The 19622-nt window shown below is 43.8% G+C and overlaps 1 protein-coding gene and 1 long non-coding RNA gene across 2 annotated transcripts; one reads left to right on the top strand and one right to left on the bottom strand.

Annotated features, from left to right (window-relative positions):
- The first annotated feature begins 4118 nt into the window (after positions 1-4118).
- LOC124664691 (uncharacterized protein At4g15970-like) lies at positions 4119-5617 on the top strand. Its single transcript, XM_047202151.1, has 2 exons — positions 4119-4469; positions 4769-5617. The coding sequence occupies exons 1-2, from the start codon at positions 4119-4121 to the stop codon at positions 5615-5617; spliced, it is 1200 nt and encodes a 399-aa protein (XP_047058107.1).
- A 1389-nt stretch (positions 5618-7006) lies between these two features.
- On the bottom strand, positions 7007-10697 carry LOC124667933. Its single transcript, XR_006991480.1, has 4 exons — positions 10601-10697; positions 9257-9393; positions 8803-8939; positions 7007-8131 (listed from the first exon to the last, which is right to left on the bottom strand). It is a non-coding gene; the product is annotated as an uncharacterized LOC124667933 (long non-coding RNA).
- Between the last annotated feature and the right edge of the window lie 8925 nt (positions 10698-19622).

The following is a 19622-nucleotide window of genomic DNA, read 5'->3' as shown; positions in this document are numbered from 1 at the left end:
GATAACCGGTTAGCCATAGGAAAAAAATATGCATGACAAGCAACGGTGGGCAAGGTAGCTATATGGTACTATAACTTTCGTTTGAAAATAAGTGACTCAACTTGATCATCTACATATGTGTGTAACTATATACTAACATATGTCTAGATACATGAGTCAAACTTATTTTCGAACGGAGGAAGTACATCGATCACAATGGAATACTGGCTCTGGCTCACCATGTCTCTAGAGTTCCTGACGATGTGCAGAGGCGTTGAAACCGAGTTTTTACGACGCTGAAACGATGAAGGGAACAAGTTCACGTAAAAAGTTGATCGTAAACAAATATCGCCTTCACGTTAAGTATCGAGTGCAGGTATTTCTTGTTGGACGGCACGGCTTATATGTAGCTAGGCAATCCTGTGTCGATCCGAGTCGGTAACGATCTAGTCTTCTTTCTGACTCGCTAACGATCTCGTCTCCTGGTGGCGTACCTATTGCTGCTCTGCACCAGACACCACCTCTCGTGCCCCGCTCGGACTCCCCTCTCCCCTATCGTCTAGCAGTACTGGACACGGTATAAGAGCATCAGTAGTGTATTATAGGGCAACAAAATTACAAAAATAGATGATGTAAAGAATTATACATCACCAAAACATGAGTTTTACATCGCCTGTGCAGTTTTGTTTTTTGTTTTTCAGGTGGATCTAAAATAGAGCACCTGTGCCACACAAGGCCATGTATAATAGGGCATGGCTGCCGCACAAACACCATCATCGGAGGAGGTTTAGTGAGGAGGTGTAGTCGATCAAAGATAATCTATATATTTCGCAAAAAAAGGATAATTCATATTATAAACTATTTCTACATTGTAATATCGTTTCCAGTAGCGGCGCTACAGGTTGACCAACCTAGGCCGTGGCCCACTCTTCCATTTGGGTATCATTGGTATTATTTTGGCCCATCAATAAAAAAATGTCACCATGTGTGTTGCTTAAGCCTATTTTGCTGACCTGCCCGGTCTTAGAATTGCTGCATGCTTCGCCAGTGTTCTAGACTAACAAAATTCGAGAGATTTCATTTCACCTTTGTTGTCAAACACGAGGCGGGACTTGGCTGGCACTAGAGGACGGTCGCGACGTGGTTGAGGATTTGGCGACGGCGGTGGAGGGAGGCTTTTCCTCCGCTGCAGCAGCTCGGCGGACAACACTAGTCGCTGAATCAGGCCATCGTCGCGTATGTTCCTTTCCCCTTGGTAGACAGCTACGGGACACGGGACGGGAGAGTGTCGCTAACATGGGGGGTATCACGTCAATGCCCATAAGTTATGGACCTTGCTTTTAGGGAAGACGATGCACTGGTGGATTGTGCTGGTGTCTAAACAACACAAAACAAGGGACACAGTTTATAAAGCTTCAGGCTCTCGGAGGGAAAACCATACGTGCTTATTGTCTGCTCGTAACTGATGATGATTGATGTGTCCCTGTCCTCCTCTCGACTGATAAAGGATTAACTTGTCAATGCCTACAGATTGTAAATTTAGGATTTCGTAAGAAGTAGAGGGTAAGTAGATCTCGAAGGTTCAGCCGAAAAGGTGCTCGACTCAAGATTATGGTGGTGTTGTTGGCCAAAGATTCGATCCGTTGTCTCTCCCCCGGCTCCCCTTTATATAGGAGGTGGAGCCGAGGCTTTTCATGTCGTACAAGTTAGAAACTACCCGAGGTGTATTCGTCCTTTCCTATATTGATACAAAATTCCTGATACAACTCTACTTTCCCTATTCGGAGAACTCTGGGCTTCTGGGCCTCCAAAACTTTGGGATCATGGGCTTCACGTCATCTTAATACAACCTGGGTACTTCATTCGGCATGCCTGTTAGGCATACCCATGTCAGTAGTCCCGGGATTTTGCTTGAATCGTAGTGTCGAGTAAAATCTCCATCGTAAAACCGAATCACATGCTTATCATAACAATGCTTATCATAACGACTATTTTTCTTTATGTCTATTTTGTACAGGGATATCGATAAACGAGGCTAGTTCATCCAACAGATGAGGTACCAGTTAATTGCTCTTGTGGCAAACCCGCATAAACCTACTTCAAGATCGAGCCCCTGGACTCGAACCCGGATACTGGCGTAATTCGACACCTCATATCATAATATATAAATAGTAGAAATTACCACCATACAAATGAAAGCGTAAAGTTGCTTAACCTTGATCGAGGAGGAAAGAAAGAGGAGAGCAAGTGTCGCTTCGGCACCTCATATCATTTTTGTTTTGTGTGAAATCAAGCGGCATCATTCTATCAGATATTTCATCGAGCACCTCATGTGCATGGCAACGAAAAGCAAGCAAGCACACAACCCTCACACCTTCCACCAAGAAAAAATGAAGTGAGGGGGTTGGTTGGGGGTGAGCTGAATATATAGGGCAAAGAGGAGCTTTAGCACCGGTTCGTGTCACGAACCGGTGCTAAAGATACCGCACGAACCGATGCTAATACCGTGGCTGGTCCCCTGAACGTCCAGACCACACGAACCGGTGCTAATGACCCCCTTTAGCACGATTCGTGTTAAATCCGGTGCTAATACTCTTTGGAGCCAAAAAAACCAAAACCCTCTTTTCTACTAGTGGTCTATCCCTTGTACTAGGAAAAAAGCATCGATTAATTATAGTCACGTCTATTCTACGGAAGTTTCCAAGGCATGTGAGTATACTAATATTTTCATGTAGCGTTTCGTGGCGAAGAACTTCACCCCATGCCAAATTAGATGCTCTGGAGCAACATATGAATAATTGATAATTCGTCGTTTGTCTGAGCTGCTCCACTCTAGTCGACAACTCGAGACTAACGAGCATATACTACTGTATCTATGCACTAGTGGCGCGTCGACGTGCATCGGTTTCGTGGGAGTCCTCCATGGACCGGCGGGATGTCCGGAACTGCCTATTTTATGAGCCCGGAACCCCAGAAGTACGGTTTAGAGCTCAGGCTGTAACCATTATAAAAAAGAAAATCAAGAACGACAGTTTTATAGTTTTAAAAATATCTGAAAAATTGATGTATTCTGGCAGTGTGTACATTCTCATCACGAAATACTTTTAGCATGTGATACACAAAAATGACAAACACTGATAAACTTTGGTGGTTTGAAAATTAGTACATCCGTTTCATAGAATAAGGTCTATACTTCGAAGATTTGGTGCACATGAGCACCACCCCGTTTTTGAAATATTTGAAAACTGTATTTTTATGTTTCAAAAAATGATAAAAATTATTCCATGAATACATACATATGTCATGAATACTCGTGCGAAGTTTTGGTAAAAATTATGTTGTATTTTTAGGTACAGAAAAAACAAATTTATGAATGTGTATATAGACAATTTTTGTCAGAAATTTGTCTTTTTTATATAGATCATAATACAACATATTTTCTTCCAAATTTTTTATAGTACATTCAGAAGACTTTTATGTATGTGCAGATTTAAGCTTAATTTTTTTTGAAATCTTAGAAATATGTTTTTAAAAACCGGGAGCACTGGTGCTCATCTGCCAAAGTCACTTATCGCTATCCTTTCTTTTGAAAAAGTCAAGCTAAGTAAAGTTTGACTACAATTTTAGAAAAAAACTACCAAGAACCACAATAATATATAGATATCATATAAATATATATTCCATGATGAATCTAACTATGTACATATTAATATTTTTCCTAAAAAAACTTGGTCCCTTTTCAAAAAATAACAAACTTATTCTTTGAAACGGAGTAGTAGCATTGTTCAGTGTTCACTACTCTCATATTTAAATTTTTGTCATTTCCGCACAGCCTGGAATACATAGTTTTTTGCTTTGATTTTTTTACATGATGGTAGAATACATCATTCAATTGTTTTCGTATTTTAAAAAATTGTAATACGGAGTACCTTTCTAAAATTTTCGCAAAAAAAGGGCTCCCTGTCCCCTAAGCTAGCACACAAACGCCGCAGTCCCCGGAACACCTCATACACTCCAGTCCTGTCCAGCATATTCTATCATATATATACAGTACTCCATTTCATCAGTGTACTTCACTAGTGCAGTGCTCTACTTAGTTTCTACTCTAGTATACACCATCTGATAGCTAGTGATCTACGATGGCGAAGGCCATCGTCGCGGAGGCCATGGCGCGGCAGGCGGTGTCATTCGTCCTCGGCGCTGCCACGGCGCTCACCCTTGTCTTGCTCGTCCAGTACCGGGCACCGGCGGAGGGGCTGAGCCGCGCCTGGACGCACGGACAGATTTCCGGCCGGAGATCGTCGGACGAGCAGTACCACCGCCGCAACGATACGGCTCATACTGTTCATCACGCGCCGTCGCTTGCGGTAGCAGGAGACGATCATGGCCTTCATCAGGCTGACACCACACTGAAGGTCAATTCTTCTTTTGCTACTGCTACTACTCATGCTGCTGTCGTTCCTAGTGATCTTCTTTCAATTAAGCAGAGAGCACCAAGAAGAGGTTAGTTAAACTTAAATTACGAGTTTGATTCATTTAGTTTTTCAATCAAATGATCTACTTATACTACCAACTATAGTTGACCAAGTACTCCTTTTTACAACCAAACAGAGTAGTCATATATTGTCAAATTGCCACTGAATTTAATCAATCGAACTTCTTTGTTGATCAAACTTCTTTGTAGTAGTCAGTAAAATTAATGCTGTTGTTAGTAGGAGGTCTTCACAGTAAATCTAAACGCAAAAGGTAGCACTGCTGACTGATCATGCATTCGTGTCTTGTCAATCAGGGCGCGGAGGAGGCGGAGGAGTTCCGGGGGCTGGCGGCGGCAGTGTCGCGAGCAGCGACGGACGACCGCACCGTGATCATCACGTGCGTGAACCAGGCCTGGGTGGCGCCAGGCTCGCTGCTGGACCTCTTCCTGGAGAGCTTCCGCATCGGCGACGGCACGGCCCGGCTCCTGCCGCACGTCCTGGTGGTGACCATGGACCCGGCCGCCCACGCGCGCTGCCTGGCCATGCACCGCCACTGCTACCAGCACACCATCCCGGGAATCAACCCCGACTTCTTCGGCCCCGAAGAGTGGCTGGATCTGGTGTGGAGCAAGCTGAAGCTCCAGCGCCGGATCCTGGAGCTCGGCTACGGCTTCCTCTTCACCGACGTCGACGTGATGTGGCTACGCGACCCGTTCAAGCACGTGACGGCCTACGCCGACATGACCATCTCCTCCGACAACTACTTCGGGGACCCCGACAACATCGACAACCTGCCCAACACCGGCTTCTTCCACGTGAAGCCGAACCGGCGGACGATCGCCATGACGAAGCTGTGGCACGAGTCCAGGGGAAGCTACCCGGGCATGAACGAGCAGCCGGTGTTCAACGCGATCAAGGCGCGGCTGGTGGCGGAGCTCGGGGTCCGGCTGCGGTACCTGGACCCGGAGCACATGGGTGGGTTCTGCAGCTACGGTAAGGATCTGGGGAAGATTGTGACCATGCACGCGAACTGCTGTGTGGGGTTGAGCAAGAAGATGAGGGATCTGAGGGGGGTTCTGGATGACTGGAGGAACTATACCATGTTGCCGTCCTGGGAGAAGCACCGGGCCAAGTGGACCGTGCCCGGCGCCTGCATCAAGTGAACTTGCATGGAAGCTTCTTGTTCCTTAGCTGCTGCGATCCATCGGCTTGATCTAGCATCATTTTCTTCCAAGTTTATATGACCGGGGATTAAGTGTGATATGTTGTATACTGGAATAAAAAAAAACTGTACTTATTTCGTAAGACTTGTTGTGTTTGAAAGAAACATAAGGGGTGTGCAGTCTGTCAGTGAGATCGGATTGGAATCCACCATGTCAGCCCACAACTTCCTTGATGGGGTCAGCTTTACAACTAATTTTGTCGAGAAAGCGTTCCAATTTTACTGACAAACAAAACAAAATTTATCGATAGACACACTCGTTTATACCACCTGGATCAGCCTACGTTTTTTTTGAAAGGAGATGAGCCTACGTTTCACACTAAACAGATAGAGCATCTAAATCTTACAGGATATACAGTATAAAAATTAACTTAAAAAACAGTATAAAAATTCAATCTCTTTTGTAGTCTTGAATACTGCAAAACATATATTTCAAAACTTAACAGCTCTTAACAACTGATTCCAAGCACCATTATGGAGATCAACATGCATAAATTAAATCATATATAACTATATGTTCTTTTTTATAGCAGCTGAATCCAAACGATTATTCAAAGGCAGACCCTTGATGGTTGTTCCCACTTCCTCTTCCATGAAAGCATTCATCATCGATTTATTGGAGGTCCGATGAAGGGGTAGTCTGGCGCTGTACCCAAAACATTCCCGAATTCACAGCTTCTGCCTTATCTACATGACTAGTTGAATGCCCGTGCGTTACTACGGGTACAATTTATAAAAATAATGCATGTGAAAATATGTGTGCTTTTTTGTTATTGAAAACATACATATGCTGCCATAAAATAACCAAAAATGTATGTAGACGCTGGTGAGCGATAGCTGGCAACCCTCTATATGACCCTTTCCACGGTTACAAAACCTGCCTTCGATGCTGCTCGGTTCCGAAAATCACCATTCAGACTGCCGAGCTATAGATGCTTTGTTATTTCGGTGGCGTGGTGCTCCTCATGCTAACTTCATCTTGGGGAGCCTTTTGCAGTCCAACGTAAAATTCTCCACGTGGTTGCCCGTTGTAGGCGCATACCAGGTATGGAGTTGCTTCATTGCCACTGGTTTCAGGTGATACCAGTGATTTTTGTAAATTCCTCATTGCATCTGCACTAATCACTTTCTATTTGTGAAGATGAAACCATTGAAAATCGAGCTTTAACTTCGTCCCTGGTGCATACTCGTGACCTCCTTGTGCACAAGACCATCGTCAATGAAAGTGGCGCCGACTTCCTGCTTTGTGGAGACGAAGCAGAGCTGCGCAGTTTCGTAAACATGGCTCTCTCTCCGTATCTTTGTTAAAAACTATCTCAGACCAGCCTCAAATTGGAAAGTTTACTTAAAAGACGTCAACAGGAAAATCGTTTTATTCAGTGGCAACTCACACTCTAGCTCCAACAAACTTTTATTTTCGTTATCTCCATGATCACAATGCACTAAGGAGCCCCCTTGCTGCAGTCCATACCATGTCTTCTGTTTTCACCTCTAGACTACTCGACTCAGTGATCCGTCTGCTGCTTCATCAACTCAGGAAACTTCAACTTAACTTATCATGGTTTACTCCAGTCCACACCATGTCTTCTGTCTTCACCTCTGCAATTAATCTTGTAAGCTACATGCAAAAGGAGAGATAATAGAAGGTACAGTTCTATCTTTCAAGATGCCATATTGTACTAACATGAATTTTGACATGCCTTTTGCATCTTAGAATTAGATGTTTGACTTTTATAATGAGGTAGTTTTAGTTCCTCGGTGATTGTAAACATGCATGAATGGAGAATATGAAACCCATTAAATAATTTTGGTGCAACTGGAATTATTGAATTACTTATGGATTAGTGAAAGACCAAGTTTCTCTAATGCTTAATCTAAAAGATAACCCCCCAACTCCCGAAGAGCTTTGTTCTGAAGAAGAATAAACCTTGTCGTTTAACATTCTATCCCAGGAAGAACATTTTTTAAATTTTAAGTGCAGCACCCAAGCATGAAAAGACAAGTAATATGCATAGCCAAAACTCTACTACAATAACTTTGACACACCAGTACAAACAGGGATATAATATGCACTGAAATTTTTATTCTACACCATGAATGGGTTAGCCCTTTAACAATATCAGTGTTTCATTTGTTGGGTAAGCGTTGTCTGATACCAATTCTGGAGAGGCCTGTGAATGACTATACATATGCAAGTGTTCTTCCCCTTTGAGTCCAATCTGGAGTGACAGTTATGTTGATATAAGGAAAAACTAACAATACTATTACTACACTATGGTTGACCTAAACAATGATTATGCTAGACCGAGAAAAGTAATTTTTAATACTCTGTCGGATTTCATACGAATCACAGGCAACAACAATATTTCATAATCTCCCTCACAATTAGCTTTCCTCTAGATACCGACACTTCATCATCATTACCAATCTGAGAAATAGCTTGCCTTTCGACAACCTGTAAAGACACAAAATTAAGATGAAGAATCTAAAATCATACAGTTCATATGCAGCATTATGAAGCCTTACAATGAGGAATAGAAATGTAAGCAATACAGGGCACAAACTTAGGCTAACGTTCACAGCACATGATAAATCAAAAAATGTGGGAAGGCAAAATAAAATAACCAGTCATCAAATCAAGTGGTAGCCTGAGTTGGTCCGCAAAAAAATTTTAAAAGTGTGAATAGGTACCAGATTAAACTGACATGCAGTCTAGCACTTTACCATTAATACTGACATAAGCTCTAAATTTAGGATGTGCTATAATGGTAATCATAAGTCGAGAGCGCTGTTCTGGATGGTGGCATTGGTTTATGTCATATATCAGCTAGAAATTCAGAGGATTTAAGGAACAAGTAATGATATTTGCAGTCTCAAATGTAACAGACACCAAACTGCAAGCACGTGTTTCATCAAAACTCCATGTAAAAACCATTCATGTACCAATTAGGTCTTCGGTAATCATATTTCTTTGAGATATCAAAGGATTCATGTACAAGCCTACATCAATTACATTGCAGGATGACCACATATTTACGATTTGAAAATGGCATATGAAATGCACATACTCAACAAGGGGCAAATGAACATTACGGATTTAGTGCAATGTGGAGGGAACTGATGAACCTTGTGGAGATGCACGAGCTGGAGAGGTGCCGAAGGGCAGCACATGCAACCACCAAGTCGATCCGGTAGCAGCGCTTCGATCCAAAGAAGTTGTTCCTTCGCGTTTTCCTTGACACCAGCCGCATCCCTTCAAAGACCTATCCAACATCATCGACACAAGCAGTAATATTGATCAGCAAACTGTATGGAAGCTAAATCAGATAAGGACATGAGACACAGGGGTATAAAAACACTCTTGTGTACCTGAAAGAACTCGAGGGCTATTGGTGATAAATCATATTACAATGCACGAGGAGTGCTTCAAATAAATAATTTTGTTAAAAGAACATAAATCTGTCATGAGTAACCAAAATGAAATACATTGGACGTGCTTCAAATAATATCTTTGCCCTACTTATATTATCACCATCTATTCTAAACAACATTATATGGAGATGAGAGATAACTGACGAACCTAGTGGAGATGCAGGAGCTGAAGAGGCGCCGAAGGGCAGCACAAGCAACCACCAAGTTGATCTGGTAGCAGCGCTTCGATCCAAAGAAGTTGTTCCTTCGCGTTTTCCTCGACACCAGCCGCATCCCTTCAAAGACCTATCCAACACCATTAACACAATCAGTAATTGATTGGCTCATGTGTAAATGTACCATCTGACACAACAAACAACTAATTACATCGGTACAGCAGGGGAACATGTGGCATGCACTACGACAGGCACTCCTACAGATCCAAAGGAAGTGAGACAACGTGCTAGGGAACTTAAGATTGGTTTTTTTTTGCACATTGGTTCAGTTTCCTATTCTGTTCAAAGTGCAATAAGAGAGATCGGTTGGGAGGAAGGGGAACTTACTTGAATATTTTACTTTGGTTACAGTTTCATGTTCTTCTTCGAAATAGTAGACATTTCTCCCATGTCCGGACGAATTTGATGGAAATTTTATCTAACGAATAGAGTTTGACCTTTTGCCTCCCAACCAATTTTACACTAACCATACCTCCCAATGAAAATGGCTATTATGCAGCAAACTATATGGAAGCTAAATCAGATAAGGACATGAGACACAGGGGTATACGAACACTCTTGTGTACCTGAAATAACTCAAGGGCTATTGATGCTAAATCATATTACAATGCAAGAGGAGTGGAGACGGGAATCGAACCCGTGACCTCAAGGTTATGAGCCTCGTGAGTTACCAAACTGCTCTACTCTGCTCTCAATGCAAGAGGAGTGCTTCAATTAAATAATTTTGTTAAAAGAACATAAACCTGTATGAGTAACCAAAATGAAATGGATTGGACGCGCTTCAAATAATATCTACTCTAAGCAACATTATATGGAGCATATAGTCCTACAGGAATGATTGTATTTTCAATGGAGTGTCGCCTTACCCATACAGATGCAGAACTTTTAAAGAGCTAGAATAAAGAAATACAATGTTAGCAGCCACCATGATCTGCCTTAGTCTGTTAATAATCAGCCCCGTCTGCAGCTGCTGTTGTTGTTGTTTTTTTTGCTACGGTGTACCGTAGATTAAGAATCTCTTGTGTTTTTAGCTGTTTTTAGCTGTTTGTACCGTAGATTAAAAATTTCCTCTCCCTTTATGTGCCTCTGTTACTCTAGATATTATACTAAAATTTGTTGGTACATATGAATTTACACGACCAGTATTGATACTGTAAAACTGCTGAAGACAGAGAAAATGAAGTTCGGTTCAGAATTCTACATAAGCTGTATTAAACATGAAGTTCAGTATGAACAATGGACGTTAGCAGGACGTTCAGAAATAGAGTGAACCATACCGCAAGCAACAAAATTGTCAGATCGGCGGGGAATCAGGAGAGAGGAGGAGTGAGGTTTATATGGAAGAATACTCGCCTCCCCCATCACTAATTGCTGCTCCCCTGATCTAGCACCGCCCCAGCCGAAGCTCCAACGGGTGTGGTACGCCGGGGCCACAAGCTGGTTGCCAACAAATCAAGTTGGAGGAAGGCGTCTTGATCTGCGACGGGACATGTGGAAGGCGGCGCTGTCGATCTGGCACGACCGGCGGCGGCGTCGATCTGGGCGTGACCGGCAGCAGTAGCTTCAAAAAGGTGCGGCCGGCGGTGGCGGTGGCGGCGGCGATCTGCGGGCGACATGAGTGGGGCAGGAGGAAGCGGGGCGAGACCACGCAAGAGGAGGTGTCGGGGTGAGTCCGTGCGAGAAGCAAGCGCACACTTGTGGTAGCGCAGGCTGCGGGTTGGCGAGGAGGCCGCGAAGGAGCAGGGCGGAGGTCGGAGGGGGCAGCGCTGGAGCAGTGGCGTTCGGAGCCATCGGCGGCGAGGCGGAGTGCCATGCGGGGGAGAGAGACGATGAGGAATTCATGAGACCGCGTTAGATATGTTGGGCTTGGCCCATTTTGGATTTGTCGAGGGATGCGCAACGAAGGAGACGACGACGGAACGACGTACCACGCGAGAAGATTGACGACGGAACACGTTCCCATCTTTTATAAGTAGTAGAGATTCGTGAGAGACATGTTGTCAACCACAAGGTGCCCAATAAAACAATTTCCACTTGCATGCGCATGCATGGGCGGGCACATGTGTATTCATGGGTATGCAAGTGAATACCCAAAATTTTGACAAAATTTTCAAATTATGTGAAATATCCATCAGCGCTAATTTACTTTGTGTAGAAATCTGTGCTTCTCTGGACACAAGGATGTGGAGGCTTGGCTGGTTAGAGCAGTTACATGCTCCCTTGATGGTCATGAGATCGAATGCTACTTGCCACTGTTTTGTAGTACATTTTCTTTTATTTTTGAATACCCATTGTTAAAAGTCTGTGCCCGCCCATGTGCGCATGGAAGAAGCGCATGCAAGCATCTCCCTCTCAGATCCACGCATTCTAGGCTCTCTATGGTGCTATAGAGTCCTCTTGAGGGAGGATATTGATCTGAACTAGGGAAAAAAAGAAAAAAAAAGTTACGATCGGAGCACTAACTTCTTAGTTCTAACGGTATAAAATCGTGAACTGAAATTCTAGATTGTTTTTACGGTACACTCCTAGTCCATATGAAGGGGTAAGAGTTACAGAGAAATCTAACCCTTTGTTTAGAAGGATAGTTTAATATTTTTGTCCTGCTAATGTAAGGTAAGTTAGGTTACTAGGGATGTGATTCTAATCCCCCCGCTCGACTAATCGAGCGGACACCGCTGCATCCTCCATGAGGCACGTGTACGTGTGGCTACACCTTGCGCAATAGTGTACCTGCGTCAGCCCCTCGGGGCAGTTCCCTCCGGCCATATAGTTTATCCTGAGCACGACGGCGTTGTTGAGTAGCAGAATGGTGTTCGTGGCAGCGGCCATGAAGCGATGTCTCACGAGCAGTAGTGCGAAGGCGGTCTTGAAGCGCTGGCTCATTTGCTGCTCATCCTTCTCCTGATATTACAGTTCGTTGTGTCGCCTTTACTCAGTACATTGCCGACATCCGATCAAATGATTGATTATATGGCATAAATAATATTTTCAAACTCTCTCAAAAAATGGTGGATATAAGGAAACACATTTTGTATCCAATTGTTTATGGACTCTTAAAACTTGCACTATTCTTGTAACAACTGAGAGAAGTTTTAGCAATGAGAATTATGAACATATTTGTTCTATCGGATTAGTGGCGATGTATTATCCAATCATATTTTCTAGGGTTAATTGGATCTATGCCACTCCAATTTTCACAAGTTGGAGAAATGCCATTACAAAAACTGAACTTGGATATATGCCACTCCAACTCTCCAATACCTCTATGCATGCCATTTTGTGCACTTGAAAGGAATAACAGTTCAAATAATACATGTATTTCAGTGTGTACATACGTATCTACCATAATACCACCGTTTTCAACTTTTGACAGCATATTTGACATTTTCGGGCGCCAAAAATTTAAAAAAATCAAATTTTGGCCAAAATTTGAACTTCTTAGTAAAATCTGAAAAAAAATACAGAAAATCAAAAACCGTGATATGAGTCTATTGTTCAAGTTTCAGCCATTTCTGGCAGATTTGGCCCCTTAAACCGAGGTGCAAATTTCTGTCCAGAAACTTTAACACCAGAATGCGCAAAATTTCGGCAGCATTTCAGCACAAGTTATCATAGATTAACAGACACAGTAGTTCACATAATAGGTTCAGGGAAAATTGCACAGAACATAGTCAATTTGAGCCTACAACTATCTGTACATTCAAGAAACAGAGAGTTGAGACAGAGAAGCCATGCACTTACTCGCATGGTGAATCCGAGATCGGCAACTCCATGGACAGGCACTCTGGGGTCGGCTTCATCCTGTTGTTGCGCCCTCAAGCCTCAAGTCGCGGCGGCGCCCAGCACAACTCCGTCGGGGGGGCGTGGCCACCAGACACCGGCGTGGCTCGTCTCCGCCAGCAACCGCCGTCGTTCGCCTTCGTCTGGCGGCGCACACCTCAAGCCGGGCCGACCCTCCACATCCGCATCTGGAAGCGATGGCGGCGGCGCCCAGCACAAGTCCGTCGGGGGTCGCGGCCACCAGACACCGGCGTGGCTTGCCTCCGCTAGCAACCGCCGTCGCTCGCCTTCGTCCGCCGCTGCTGCAGGGCCCTCCTTGGGCGCGTCGACCGTGCCACCACCCGCAGCGACGCGGACCTCAAGCCACGGCAGCATCTGGCAGCGGCGGCGCCCGGCACAACTCCAACTTCAGTTTTTGTAATGGCATTTCTCCAACTTGTGAAAATGGGAGTGGCATAGATCCAATTAACCCTATTTTCTATGTGGAGAAAGAAAAAATGCAGATGTCGTGATACATCACTTTGAAATGTTCAATGAATGTGTAAAGGCATTTTAGAATGTAATGCTCTTAACAATTCACATGCCTTACTACAGGGAAGGATGACAGGGAAACACGTTTGATGCATACTGTTGAATCTAATTCAGTTAACTTCGAGCAAAGTCCATAGCTGGGGGGGGGGGGCAAAGGCCCCCCTAACATACTAACATACACATACACATAGCTCCGCACCTATATGTGATGTACAGTGGGAGGCCTACACATTTCTATCATGGGTCTGGTACCAGCTGTATGCAGAGATCTCCACTTGCTCGCTAATCTGTATGCATTACTGGCTAGCCATCATTTCTTCCTATAAATGATGCTAACATACGTGGCCATCCAGGGGTCTGAAATTTACAAGAACGCCGACGTATATGTCTGTTCATTAGGAGACTGGGTAAGACCGAATGCCCCCCTCAACTTTGTTTTCCTCACTTATGAGAACCTACATGAAATATATTTATTATTTATCTACATGTTGTAGGATTTCTCTTTGTTGCAGCCACCGCTTCATGTAGCATCTCCGACCGGTTCAGCCGTGAGTTGGACCTTTGATCAATAGAGTAATGTGCAGTCTCAAGGCTTCATCAATGTTTGCCTTCATTTTTTATTTGCAATTTCACCTCCCCCTCCCTAACTTCAGTTCATATGCTTCTTAAGTAAAATCACCTGGGCATGCCCCGATTTGGATAATGGTTGCTGGTTCCACGGCAAGTACAAGAAGAGCTCCAGGGAATTTTGCCGGCGACGAATGGTCCTTTCCTGCTTCGCTTTCTCTTAAGCCTCCCCAAAATATGGTTGATGGTCTGATGTAGACCCCTAGAACTACGCAAAATTTGGAGGAAACTTTGCTTGGGGAATGAAGGTATTGCGTTTTTGGTCTTCATCAATGGATAACCGCGTCATTGGAGTGGGCAGCATTTTTCTAAGGATTGGGAGGGAAAGAGGAGTGGAGGACTGACAGCGAAATGGTCTCGAGCGGTGCTTGCGGTAGGTAGGTTGCAAGTTGGACCTTTTAGTTTCTTTTGGAAAAAAATATACTGACGATTAGGTTTAGACATACTACACGTGATGGGCTTGAACATCCTGGGGGCCCAGTGTGGGCACATTGTTTGCCCGGACTATCGGCAGGGACTGCTTAGCTGCTTAGTCTTAGACAATGGGGGGGGGGGGCAAAGGCCCCCTAACATACTAACATACACATAGCTCCGCCCCTATATGTGATGTACAGTTGGAGGCCTACACATTTCTATCATGGGTCTGGTACAGAGTTCTCCACTTGCCTAGCTAATCTGTATGCATTACTAGCTAGCCGTCATTTCTTCCTATAAATGATGTCAGCATACGTGGCCATCCAGGGGGTCTGAAATTTACAAGAACGCCCGACGTATATGTCTGTTCATTAGGAGACTGGGTAAGTCCGAATGCCCCCCTCAACTTTGTTTTCCTCACTTATGAGAACCTATATGAAATATATTTATTATTTCTCTACATGTTGTAGGATTGCTCTTTGTCGCAGCCACCGCTTCATGTAGCATCTCCAACCGGTTCAGTCGTGAGTTGGACCTTTGATCAATAGAGTAATGTGCAGTCTCAAGGCTTCATCAATGTTTGCCTTCATTTTTTATTTGCAATTTCACCTCCCCCCTCCCTAGCTTCAGTTCATATGCTTTTTAAGTAAAATCACCTGGGCATGCCCCGATTTGGATAATGGTTGCTGGTTCCACGACAAGAACAAGAAGAGCTCCAGGGCATTTGGCCGGCGACGAATGGTACTTTCCTGCTTCACTTTCTCTTAAGCCTCCCCAAAATATGGTTGATGGTCTGATATAGACCCCTAGAACTACACAAAATTTAGAGGAAACTTTGCTTGGGGAATGAAGGTATTGTGTTTTTGGTCTTCATCAATGGATAATCGCGACATTGGAGTGGGCAGCGTTTTTCTAAGGATTGGGAGGGAAAGAGGAGTGGAGGCGTCAATGAACTGACTGTCAGCGAAATGGTCTCGAGCGGTGCTTGCGGTAGGTAGCTTGCAAGTTGGACCTTTTAGTTTCTTTCTGAAATATACTGATGATTAGGTCTAGACATACTACACGTGATGGGCTTGTACATCTTGGGGGCCCAATGTGGGCACATTGTTTGCCCGGACTATGGGCAGGGACTGCTTAGTCTTAGACAATGGGGGGGGGGGGGGGCAAAGGCCCCCTAACATACTAACATACACATAGCTCCGCCCCTATATGTGATTTACAGTTGGAGGCCTACACATTTCTATCATGGGTCTGGTACCAGTTGTATGCAAAGTTCTCCACTTGCCTCGCTAATCTGTATGCATTACTAGCTAGCCGTCATTTCTTCCTATAAATGATGCTAGCATACGTGGACATCCAGGGGGTTTGAAATTTACAAGAATGCCGACGTGTCTGTTCATTAGGAGACTGGGTAAGACCGAATGCCCCCTTCCTCACTTATGAGAACCTATATGAAATATATTTATTATTTCTCTACAGGTTGTAGGATTGCTCTTTGTCGCAGCCACCGCTTCATGTAGCATCTCCGACCGGTTCAGTCGTGAGTTGGACCTTTGATCAATAGAGTAATGTGCAGTCTCAAGGCTTCATCAATAGTTGCCTTCATTTTTTATTTGCACCACCTCCCCCTCCCTAACTTCAGTTCATATGCTTCTTAAGTAAAATCACCTGGGCATGCCCCGATTTGGATAATGGTTGCTGGTTCCACAGCAAGAACAAGAAGAGCTCCAGGGAATTTGGCCGGCGACGAATGGTCCTTTCCTGCTTCTCTTTCTCTTAAGCCTCCCCAAATTATGGTTGATGGTCTGATGTAGACCCCTAGAACTACGCAAAATTTGGAGGAAACTTTGCTTGGGGAATGAAGGTATTGCGTTTTTGTTTTCATCAATGGATAACCGCGACATTGGAGTGGACAGCGTTTTTCTAAGGATTGGGAGGGAACGAGGAGTGGAGGCGTCAATGAACTGACCGTCAGCGAAATGGTCTCGAGCGATTCTTGCGGTAGGTAGGTTGCAAGTTGGACCTTTTTGTTTCTTTCTGGAAAAAAAATTAACTGACTATTAGGTCTAGACATACTACACGTGATGGGCTTGTACATTCTGGGGCCCAGTGTGGGCACATTGTTGATGGCGCGTGAGACACACGTCCGTTGGGAACCCCAAGAGGAAGGTGTGATGCGCACAACAGTAAGTTTTCCCTCAGTAAGAAACCAAGGTTATCGAACCAGTAGGAGTCAAGGAACACGTGAAGGTTGTTGGTGGCGGAGTGTAGTGCGGCGCAACACCGGAATTCCGGCGCCAACGTGGAACCTGCACAACACAATCAAAGTACTTTGCCCCAACGTAACAGTGAGGTTGTCAATCTCACCGGCTTGCTGTAAACAAAGGATTAGATGTATAGTGTGGAAGATGATGATTGTTTGCGAAGAACAGTAAGAACAATTGCAGTAGATTGTATTTCAGATGTAAAGAATTGGACGGGGGTCCACAGTTCACTAGTGGTGTCTCTCCCATCAGATAAATAGCATGTTGGGTGAACAAATTACAGTTGGGCAATTGACAAATAAAGAAGGCATAACAATGCACATACATATATCATGATGAGTACTATGAGATTTAATCGAGGGCATTACGACAAAGTACATAGACCGCTATCCATCATGCATCTATACCTAAAAAGTCCACCTTCGGGTTATCATCCGAACCCCTTCCGGTATTAAGTTGCAAACAACCGACAATTGCATTAAGTATGGTGCGTAATGTAATCAACACAAATATCCTTAGACAAAGCATTGATGTTTTATCCCTAGTGGCAACAAGCACATCCACAACCTTAGAGGTTGCTTGTCACTCCCCTGCATTCAATGGAGGCATGAACCCACTATCGAGCATAAATACTCCCTCTTGGAGTCACAAGTATCAACTTGGCCAGAGCCTCTACTAGCAACGGAGAGCATGCAAGAACATAAACAACATATATGATAGATTGATAATCAACTTGACATAGTATTCAATATTCATCGGATCCCAACAAACAGAACATGTAGCATTACAAATAGATGATCTTGATCATGATAGGCAGCTCACAAGATCTAACATGATAGCGCAATGAGGAGAAGACAACCATCTAGCTACGGCTATGGACCCATAGTCCAGGGGTGGACTACTCACACATCGATCCGGAGGCGATCATGGCGATGAAGAGACCTCCGGGATATGATTCCCCTCTCCGGCAGGGTGCCGGAGGCGATCTCCTGAATCCCCCGAGATGGGATTGGCGGCGGCAGCGTCTCTGGAAGGTTTTCCGTATCGTGGCTCTCGGTACTAGGGTATTCGCGACGAAGGCTTTAAGTAGGCGGAAGGGCGGAGTCGGAGGAGTCACGGGGGCCCCACATGCTAGGGCCGTGCGGGCCCCCCTAGGCCGCGCCGCCCTAGTGTGGCGGCGCCCCGTGGCCCCACTTCGTATCTCCCTCGGTCTTCTGGAAGCTTCGTGGAAAAATAAGCCCCTGGGCGTTGATTTCGTCCAATTCCGAGAATATTTCCTTACTAGGATTTCTGAAACCAAAAACAGCAGAAAACGAGCAATCGGCTCTTCGGCATCTCGTCAATAGGTTAGTGCCGGAAAATGCATAATAATGACATATAATGTGTATAAAACATGTGAGTATCATCATAAAAGTAGCATGGAACATAAGAAATTATAGATATGTTTGAGACGTATCAAGCATCCCCAAGCTTAGTTCCTACTCGCCCTCGAGTAGGTAAACGATAACAAGGATAATTTCTGAAGTGACATGCTATCATAATCTTGATCAATACTATTGTAAAGCATATGAGATGAATGCAGCGATTCGAAGCAATGATGAAGATAATGAGTAAACAAATAAATCATATAGCAAAGACTTTTCATGAATAATACTTTCAAGACAAGCATCAATAAGACTTGCATAAGAGTTACTCATAAAGCAATAAATTCAAAGTAAAGGCATTGAAGCAACACAAAGGAAGATATAAGTTTCAGCGGTTGCTTTCAACTTCAACATGTATATCTCATGGATAATTGTCAATATAAAGTAATATAACAAGTGCAATAGGTAAACATGTAAGAATCAATGCACACAGTTGATACAAGTGTTTGCTTCTGGGATAGAAAGAATAGGTAAACTGACTCAATAATAAAGTAAAAGAATGGCCCTTCGCAGAGGGAAGCATGGATTACTATTTTTGTGCTAGAGCTTTTCATTTTGAAAACAAGAAACAATTTTGTCAACGATAGTAATAACGCATATGTGTTATGTATAAGATATCCTATAAGTTGCAAGCCTCATGCATAGTATACCAATAGTGCTCGCACCTTGTCCTAATTAGCTTGGATTAACATGGATTATGATTGCATAGCATATGTTTCAACCAAGTGTCACAAAGGGGTACCTCTATGCCGCCTGTACAAAGGTCTAAGGAGAAAGCTCGCATTGGATTTCTCGCCTTTGATTATTCTCAACTTAGACATCCATACCGGGACAACATAGACAACAGATAATGGACTCCTCTTTAATGCATAAGCATTCAACAACAGTTGAAATTCTCATAAGAGATTGAGGATTAATTGTCCAAACTGAAACTTCCACCATGAATCATGGCTTTAGTTAGCGGCCCAATGTTCTTCTCTAACAATATGCATACTCAAACCATTTGATCATGAAAATCTCCCTTACTTCGGACAAGACGAACATGCATAGAAACTCACATGATATTCAACAAAGGTGTAAAAGTTGATGGCGTCCCCGTAAACATGGTTACCGCTCAACAAGCAATTTATTAAGAAATAAGACACATAAGTACATATTCTTCACCACAATAGTTTTTAAGGCTATTTTTCCCATGAGCTATATATTGCAAAGACAAAGAATAGAATTTTAAAGGTAGCACTCAAGTAATGTACTTTGGA

This window comes from Lolium rigidum, chromosome 6 (assembly GCF_022539505.1).
Source record: "Lolium rigidum isolate FL_2022 chromosome 6, APGP_CSIRO_Lrig_0.1, whole genome shotgun sequence".
Taxonomy (NCBI): Eukaryota; Viridiplantae; Streptophyta; class Magnoliopsida; order Poales; family Poaceae; genus Lolium; species Lolium rigidum.
The sequence above is the reverse complement of the archived record's forward strand: the minus strand, read 5'-3'. Positions and strand labels throughout refer to the sequence as shown.

Coding starts and splice junctions, on each gene's coding strand:
- LOC124664691 (XM_047202151.1), top strand. CDS start 4,119: ATGGCGAAGGCCATCGTCGCGGAGGCCATGGCGCGGCAGGCGGTGTCA. Junction 4,470..4,768: donor TTCTTTCAATTAAGCAGAGA/GCACCAAGAAGA, acceptor CTTGTCAATCAG/GGCGCGGAGGAGGCGGAGGA.